Source organism: Diaphorina citri, unplaced genomic scaffold, assembly GCF_000475195.1.
Source record: "Diaphorina citri unplaced genomic scaffold, Diaci psyllid genome assembly version 1.1 scaffold3845, whole genome shotgun sequence".
Classification (NCBI taxonomy): domain Eukaryota; kingdom Metazoa; phylum Arthropoda; class Insecta; order Hemiptera; family Psyllidae; genus Diaphorina; species Diaphorina citri.
Genome location: NW_007381245.1, coordinates 7,143 through 16,296, shown reverse-complemented (window position 1 = coordinate 16,296; position 9,154 = coordinate 7,143). Strand labels below are relative to the sequence as shown.

The 9,154-nt window shown below is 36.6% G+C and overlaps 1 protein-coding gene across 1 annotated transcript; it reads right to left on the bottom strand.

Moving 5' to 3' along the window:
* Positions 1 to 165: 165 nt before the first annotated feature.
* Positions 166 to 6,662, bottom strand: LOC113472085 (CCR4-NOT transcription complex subunit 1-like). The gene is made up of 5 exons (XM_026831656.1): positions 6,512 to 6,662; positions 4,955 to 5,235; positions 4,419 to 4,742; positions 635 to 735; positions 166 to 328 (listed from the first exon to the last, which is right to left on the bottom strand). Exons 1-5 carry the CDS (start codon positions 6,660 to 6,662, stop codon positions 166 to 168), a joined length of 1,020 nt encoding a protein of 339 aa, XP_026687457.1.
* Between the last annotated feature and the right edge of the window lie 2,492 nt (positions 6,663 to 9,154).

Genomic DNA, 9,154 nt, shown 5'->3' with positions numbered 1-9,154 from the left:
CGAAGTTCGGTATGCTCAATGAATTTTCGTAAGGTCAAATCCAGCAACCCTGAAAAAAACCCCCATTCCCATAGCCCTCCCACAAGTGCCAATCTCCTTGTTGTCCAAGTCATGGGCTGAGCTTTGAAGGCAGGCCTCCACCCTGGTGCGAGCGAAACGGGAAGGTCAGGCATAGAAGCAGGAAGGCATTGTCGGGGTTCGTTGAGTATGTGCTGACGATGAGTGGTGACCCTGGAGACTCGGGCATGTTTCGCAGTCCGATAGAATCTGATCACGGGGAACCGGGTGGCCAGGATGGAAAATCCCTTGCGATTGAGGGGGACCAAGTCTGGGAGAAGGGAGGGGATAATTTGTAATTAATTAAATAAAAAAATTTAAATAAATGAAGAAAAACTTATGAACATAGATTATTTTCAAGTTCCTACTCAGTTAAAAAAATTACTTATTACTTTAGGTAGTAAAAACTTACTTCAAGTTAAAATCTTACCCAAAAAGGTCCTTTACCGAAGTTATGGGCCTTGAAAAATCGTCAGGTACTTAAAACTTAAAAACTGTAGACCTTGGGACAAAAAATTAAAAAATAATTCTGTGTTCATCTAAAGTTCAGAAGGGTATCTTGTGTCTTTTATATTACCTTAGAGCTGTGAAGAGTAGAGATAGACCAGCTCTATCCTTGATAATAAACTCGGCATGATCCAATTCCCTCAGGACATCTTGCCAGGATAAGTTGGGAGACTGGAAAATAGATTAAGGAAAATATGAGTCAACAAAATAAGGTAAGATTCGCCTCATGTTCAACATTGCACATTTACCTATATTTCACACAAAAAATATGATCCAAAATATCAACCAAGACAATCTTGAAACCATTTTTCTTTTGGAAAAAGGTATGGTACCTAAAATGCAAATGTTGATTATTTTTATTTGTTTATTTTTTCTTTTTCTCTTTTGAAAAGTATTCAAAATGTGACTCAAATTGGGTAGAAGTTGAGGGGAAGGTTTCAAGTTCTAGAGGGGAAGAAAAAAATGGAAATTAGTACATAAAGTGAAAAAAATTAGTACATAAAGTGGGTACTTACTTGAAGCAAGATAAAACTAGATGTAACTGAATCATTTATTATCAAGGAGTGTGTGGTGGCTATAAACTCAATCAAGAATGAGCAGGTAGGATTTATTTCAGTTTGAAATCATGTACCTACATGGGTAGGTACATAAACAATGATTGGATTTTACCTTTAGTAAACTCTTGGATTAACAGTTAAAGCGCCTCAAATGAAAAAATAATAATAATAATAAAAATGAAATGGAAAAAAATCCGCCATATACTAACTACTTAAATCTCGAATCTCCTTTGTTTCTGCGACCTTTGCATAAGCTTAACCCATACTTTACGGCTATTTGCCCCTACACCTAAGCTTCAGAGTGGGGGGCTTTTTGTGTGTGAACAACTTTGTCCTTAAATTCCTGGAATTAATCATTGTAAACTCCTTTTTCAATAGTTTGAATACATTGGTCCCCGTCCGATTACTCAGGTTAAATGATAAATTGAAGATTCTGTAACTTTGTGAAAGTCCATCTTGACTAGGTAGGTTGAAATGATAAACATAATATACTTCTTCACTATTTGTAAAATATTCTTGGTTTTATTTCATTTTCATTTTATGGACTAGTTTCGCCGGTGAAGGCATCTTTAGCGTTACATCTGTATCAGAATATTTTGCAAATAGTGAAGAAGTATATGTTTATCATTTCAACCTACCTACTCAGGTTAAGCCACGTCGAGCGTGAACAGTACTTGGAATGGTGAAATATTCGGGAATCTCAAGAAATGACATGAAATTGGCAACATTGTTCGTCTTAAGTTAAACTTAAGTTTATCTTTAGATTTCATACATACGGGGGTGATGAGTTTCCAATAGGTATTAACTACAAACATGATAGTGCAAAAGAGTTGCAATTTTTTAATCTACCCTGAATACTTTCTGCAATTATTTACAATAATTAAACAATTAATGGTGTATTTTGCATTGTAGTTGTTTCTAATTTATGCATACTTACAAGGCCAAGGTCATTGAGTATTTCTTGATTGAGAGTAAAGGCCAATAGATCAGTTGCGCTTACTTGGGTGATGATTCAAAGTCATAGAGCAGGAAAAATGAGGACCAACAGAATTTTTCTTTTTCTTCTACAACTTCTAGATCTTGAGATATATCAATTGAAAAAATGCTTTGAACTTTTTATATAGGAATTGACCATTTATTTATAATTTTTACCCTTGTAGTTGTTTCTAATTTATGCATACTTACAAGGCCAAGGTCATTGAGTATTTCTTGATTGAGAGTAAAGGCCAATAGATCAGTTGCACTTACTTGGGTGATGATTCAAAGTCATAGAGCAGGAAAAATGGGGACCAACAGAATTTTTCTTTTTTTTCTACAACTTCTAGATCTTGAGATAAATCAATTGAAAAAATGCTTTTAACTTTTTACATAGGAATTGACCATTTATTTATAATTTTTACCCATTTGCAACTGCTCCATTGTGTCAGGGTCCTAAGTAAGAATTACTAACCAATTTGAAGGTTCTATTTATTAATTTTTGTGTAATTTCTATTTCAGTTGATTCTTACTCAGGGGTTTGAAGCAGACAGGCATTACTTGCATTGTCTATTCTCGTACATTGATCTCAGTACAGACGGAATAAAAAACTCCCGTGACTCTGTTCATATCCAACTTTTGAGCCAGGAGTGCAGCAAGCTACTCATCAAACCAGCCTTTGTTTCAACTCTGTGTTTTGCCTTAAATCCATTTGAAAAACAAACAGTAAGTTCCATTGATACCAAGATCAGTAGCATAGCTCAATCAAGAAATACTCAATGACCTTGGCCTTGTAAGTATGCATAAATTAGAAACAACTACAATGCAAAATACACCATTAATTGTTTCATTATTGTAAATAATTGCAGAAACTATTCAGGGTAGATTGCGGAAAAAAAATCAAAAATTCGAATTTCCCGCCAACTTTACACGCAAAAAGTCCGACGATGTCCTACGATGGCCCTGTTCATAACCATGGCTTTACTCTCAATCAAGAAATACTCAATGACCTTGGCCTTGTAAGTATGCATTATAAATTAGAAACAACTACAATGCAAAATGCACCATTGTTTCATTATTGTAAATAATTGCAGAAAGTATTCAGGGTAGATTAAAAAAATTGCAACTCTTTTGCACTATCATGTTTGTAGTTAATACCTATTGGAAACTCAGCATGTTCTAGAACTTGCACAGTATGATGAGTGTTGTGAAAAGTAATTAAATCCTTTTAAACAAGATTAAAAATATCTACAGGACTTTAAAAGGGATTCTACTTGCAGTATTTTGTAGAATTGTTCTATTTAGACGTCTATGACTTTGAATCATCACCCAAGTAAGCGCAACTGATCTATTGGCCTTTACTCTCAATCAAGAAATACTCAATGACCTTGGCCTTATAAGTATGCATAAATTAGAAACAACTACAATGCAAAATGCACCATTAATTGTTTCATTATTGTAAATAATTGCAGAAAGTATTCAGGGTAGATTAAAAAAATTGCAACTCTTTTGCACTATCATGTTTGTAGTTAATACCTATTGGAAACTCAGCATGTTCTAGAACTTGCACAGTATGATGAGTGTTGTGAAGAGTATTTAAATCCTTTTTAACAAGATTAAAATATCTACAGGACGTTAAAAGCGATTCTACTTGCAGTATTTTGTAGAATTGTTCTATTTGGACATTTTGCACTATCATGTTTGTAGTTAATACCTATTGGAAACTCAGCATGTTCTAGAACTTGCACAGTATGATGAGTGTTGTGAAGAGTAATTAAATCCTTTTTAACAAGATTAAAAATATCTACAGGACTTTAAAAGGGATTCTACTTGCAGTATTTTGCAGAATTGTTCTATTTGGACAAGAGGAACCCAATGGTAGATGTCTTGCATGTCAACTTCCTGACTATGCTTACCTGATGGAGTTCCTCACAAGTTTCTTTGAAGTTTTTCTTATTCAAATTTGAAACCAAATAAGTAATTTGAGACAAAGTGAGAGATAGTGAATCAAGGTTCATAGTTCCATGTAGAAAACGTTGAAAGCTTCAAAATGTATTGAAGCTCTCTTAAAAAACCACCATGTAACCCCTAAAGAGGGGATGATACAGTTTATATTGTCACTACTACATAGGGTCTGATTTAAGTCCAACATCGGGGCTGAATATTTTAAAATAAACTTAATCAATAGACCATTATCATCTTAAACTTAGAGACACCAAATAAAATACTTAAAAAACTAACTTAAAATGAGAAAGAAAAGTATTTATGTATTATTTTTATGGTGGTTTAAAAGTGTTGAACATTAGTGACCAAACCACTCACAATTTCCTTAATGGCCTGCACAAACACCTCCACATTCCATGTGGATGGTCCAGCAGCACCTCCAGGACCCCCAGCACCTCCGTCTGACTTCTCCTTATTGGCAGAGCCCAGATCTCCTCCACTCGACTGGGGCCAGAAGCTGCTATTGGCCAGGGGGTCGTCTAGGCCCGTATGAGAACGAACCATCATGGAGAGGACCTTTGCTGTGGCAGACGGGCCCAGGTCTCGCACCCCCAGGGTAACCAGTTGGTGACGGCATTCTTCTACCGAGGAACAGAACCCGTAGCCTATCTCGATGATGAGCTCTGCAAGAGAACTGTCCAGCTGGAAAACAAAATTTAGATTTCGAAATTTTATAAATTAAAAAAAAAAAGTTTTAACCAAAAGATCTAGTAGCCCTTATTCTATAAAATAAACAAAAATGTAAGAATTGCATATCTTTCTACAGACTTCTCTTGTCTAAACCTTATCTTCTTTCTTTTCATTAGACGGGTACCTAATAATAAAAAAGTCAATAAGTTAAATAATTGGATTACCATGGTGTTTGCCATGTTGGGCAATGCCTGTGTGTCTGGTGGTGGTGTCTTCAGATCAATCGGATTCTGATAGATTAGTGGTTTGAGTACAATAGGAACCAAGTCAGGTGGGAAATCACGTCGCAACACCTGATGAAAATCGGCAATCACTTGTGCCGAGATGCCAAAGTTGTCCTTTTTGTCACTCAGGGGTGTTTGGGATTGGATTGTGTACAAAATGAAGTGAAGGATTTCTGGTGAGCAGTCCTGAAGTCCTCCTTCGTCAAGAGCAGTACTGCTTGCTGTGGAAATTGTAAAATGTAAATGGTAATGGTAAATAAGGTCAGCTCCCATGGCGTAGTGGTCACTGCGCTCGCCTTGCACGCGGGAGACCCGGGTTCGATTCCCGGCAGGGTCGAGAAATTTGTATCATGCAAATGATTGACTCCATGACTGGTCTCAAATAAATGAGGATAAAATTCCATGCCTCGGCTGGGATCGAACCCACGCCCTCCTGTTTACCAGGCGAGCGTTTTGACCACTACGTTACCGAGTTTGGTTTGTTTTTAATGATTGTTTTCAAGAGGTACCGTTTTGATAGAAGGAATTTTTCTGTAACAACGGAAGTCTAATCGTCCCGAAATCGGAGAGGCAGGCAGAATAGGAGAAAGATACCCGTTCCGAGAACGAACCTTACCTATTTTCAAAAATTCGCTCCGGGCGGGAATCAAATTCGCGACCTAGCGCTTATATAAGGCAGACGCGCTACCAACCAAGCTAAATAGGCTGGCTTACAGTGCCGGTAAACGTTTACAAAGCAACAATCTTGACCTAGCAAACAGAAGCTCTGAGTTTCATTACTTCTTATAAGTCAGTCTAGTTAGCTGGGAAGGTGGCGCGTCTGCCTTGTGGTCGTGGTTATGCACAGGGTCGAGATAGGCAAGGTTGGTAAACTAACCTTGTTTTTAAGTTACCACTCCCATGCCAAACTGATGTAGAAACAATATCCTGTCTCAACCCAACCCGGTATATGACCACAACCTGTAAGCGCTAGGTCGCGGGTTCGATTCCCGCCCAGAGAGGATTTTATCTTAAATAGACAGGGTTCGTTCTCGGAACGGCTGGCTTTCTCCTATCCTGTCTTCCTCCTCTCTCCGCCTTCATTAAAAATCTTCTTTTAATTATTCCCAATCCCATAAAAGCTAAAGAAATGAAAACAAGTGAACTACTCAGTGAGTCAGATACTAGTGAGATTTCGGAAGCTACTATGTACAACCCCCCAACCCTACTATGTACAATTAAAAAAAAGTGTTGTAAGTCTAAATCAGGTGAAACAATATCCCAATACATACTATAGTTCTTTCACCCTAACACAAAAAAACTGCCTCTGAGTACAGGGTTACCAATCTGTACTACTCTACTACATCATCAAACCTTTACATTTTCAGAAAATAATTGGTTTTATTTGTACCTTTTCATTGGTTCAAAGGTTTTTTTTTACCTATTATATCAAGTTAAAACTGTAGGTAGGTACCTAAAACTTAGGAGAAAATTGTTAGTTAAGGTGTTCAAACTTACAACTTGTGATGTATGAATTGATGAGTTCTATCAATTTCTGTTTGACAAAACTCAAAGCAAAGTTGTGTATTTCTTGATTGCTCGTATACAGAAGAGAAAGTCCAAATACAACTTCTTGCAATCTGTTGAGCTTCAAAATGTGAATCGACATAATACTGGACTTCATCAAAATACATGCTATTTAAAATCACAATACAGCATTGATTGAAAGGAGATTTCAATTCTTTTATTTTTCAAGAGGTGAACTTTATTTTGACTTTGAGTCGACCTTGGAAACTTTCTAACTTTGATTTTGAGTCGACCTTGGAAAATACTTTGATATTGAGTTGACCTTGGAAACTTTCTAACTTTGATTTTGAGTCGACCTTGGAAAATACTTTGATATTGAGTTGGACTTCATCAAAATACATGCTATTTAAAATCACAATACAGCATTGATTGAAAGGAGATTTCAATTCTTTTATTGTTCAAGAGGTGAACTTTATTTTGACTTTGAGTCGACCTTGGAAAATACTTCGATATTGAGTTGACCTTGGAAACTTTCTAACTTTGATTTTGAGTCGACCTTGGAAAATACTTTGACTTTGAGTCGACCTTGGAAACTTTCTAACTTTGACACTGATTCGACCTTGGAAACTTTCTAACTTTGACTTTGAGTCGACCTTGGAAAATACTTTGATATTGAGTTGACCTTGGAAACTTTCTAACTTTGACATTGCGTCGACCTTGGAAACTTTCTAACTTTGACATTGCGTAGACCTTGGAAACTTTATATTGGAAAAAAATGAGGAAATTCCGTACAGTAGTTTCGAAGATACGACGATAGAAACCCGGCGCATCCGGACCGAGTCATTTGACTCATAGCGGCAACACTGTATCGGGCGCTGACGTCATACCTACATATCGCTAACCCATGCGCGTAGGAATCAAGGCTGTGGATATCCTTTATCATTGTTATCAGCTCCCGTTTTGATCGGTACAAATTTTCAATATCGGGAAATGGTTGGAAATATCCGTTTTGGGAACCCCCGATGTCAAAAAAGTAACAAATAAATTTGCTCTCATTTTGTATCAGATTTGTCTTCTAAATATTATACCTACTTGCAGAATAGATATGGTACGAATCTGTAGATGAACTGATAATAGTAACAGCAGTTCTTATTTCTACTGCTTGAATAGGACCAAAGAGTCTCCTTACTTTTATTGTTGTGGTCAAATTTTCAAACAATGTTGAGAAAAAAAATCCATACATTGGCAGGGATTGAACCCACGCCCTCTTGATTACCGAACTACACCAGCGAGACAAATGCAGTACTGTAAGCACAATAAAATGACTGATCTCTACAAACTAAAATAAGCTGATCGTATTGTATTCTAAAAATTCTGTCCCGCTCGTAAGAAAACACGCCTTCCGATATAGTAAAATTCAAATCCTAGCCGCTCTGAAGAATCCTAAACTTAAAATAAATACGTCTACTCTACTCAGACAGAATTGGGTGTCTCCCCTTCATATTAATGGCTGGAGTACACTATTCCAATAGGCAGTCCAGCTACTGGTCTGATGTAAACACCACTGGAGTCCAGTAATATTCCAGACCAACTGGACAAAACGGAATAGAATAGAATAGAATATACCTCATTTATTTCTCCTTTTCAGCTTTAGTTTTATATAGGTATATAAATATTTTTTTTTCTCTTTTTTTTTTTAATTTAAGCAAGGGTCTATTGTACTTTATTTTTGAAAATATTGTACCAAATACATGAGACCTTGCTTGGACTGCGGGGGTAAAGGGACTTTTCAGTCTCATTCTGGCAGTATAAGCAGGGTATATTCTATTCTATTCTATTTATACTGGTAGGGTGAGACTGAAAAGTCCCTTTACCCCCGCAGTCTAAATATTTCTCTACAGCTATTAATCCAATTGATTCGGGCCGAACAACTGGACTGGAATGTTATTGGACGCCACTTGTACTTATACAAGGTCAGTAGCTAGTGTCTATTTGGCCTTGTGTAAACCAGTGCCTGGTGGCCATAATTAGACGGGGTAATCACCATTCAATCCTGCCTGGCTAACACTATTCAAGCTTAGCTATACACTCTCACCAAAGAATTTATTACAAAATGGGTAAGAAAAAAACCTACCCACGAGTTCCCGACACAAAATTGGGGGTGAAAAAACTAACAATTTAGGTGCTGGATGAACACAAGAAAGGGCCTAACTGGAGGTTCTGTAGTATAGGGGAGTTTTCTTATCTTATAGTACGTACATATATCAAAATTCAAGTATTAGGTAGGTATGTAAAAACAATAAATACATATATAAACAATGTTGTGACTTTGCAGAAGAATAAATAGCTCACCTTTAAAGTTTTTTTTTATTATTATTTACTTCAATTTATTGCGGTGCGTCAATCCTTTAAAGTTTAAAGGGATTTAGCTTAAAAAATAAAATAAACGCATGTTTGAGGTAAAAAGACTTTTTCTTTTCAATAGGGCAGTGAGTATTGAGAGATTGTTTTAGATTTATGTTTTAAGCATTGATTTCTTGAAGTATACAACTACAACATTGGGGCCCAGGGAAGTATTGGGGGGTATTTTAATTCCACCCGGTTCCTTTGGTTTAAGCAAATCTTATTGGTTCA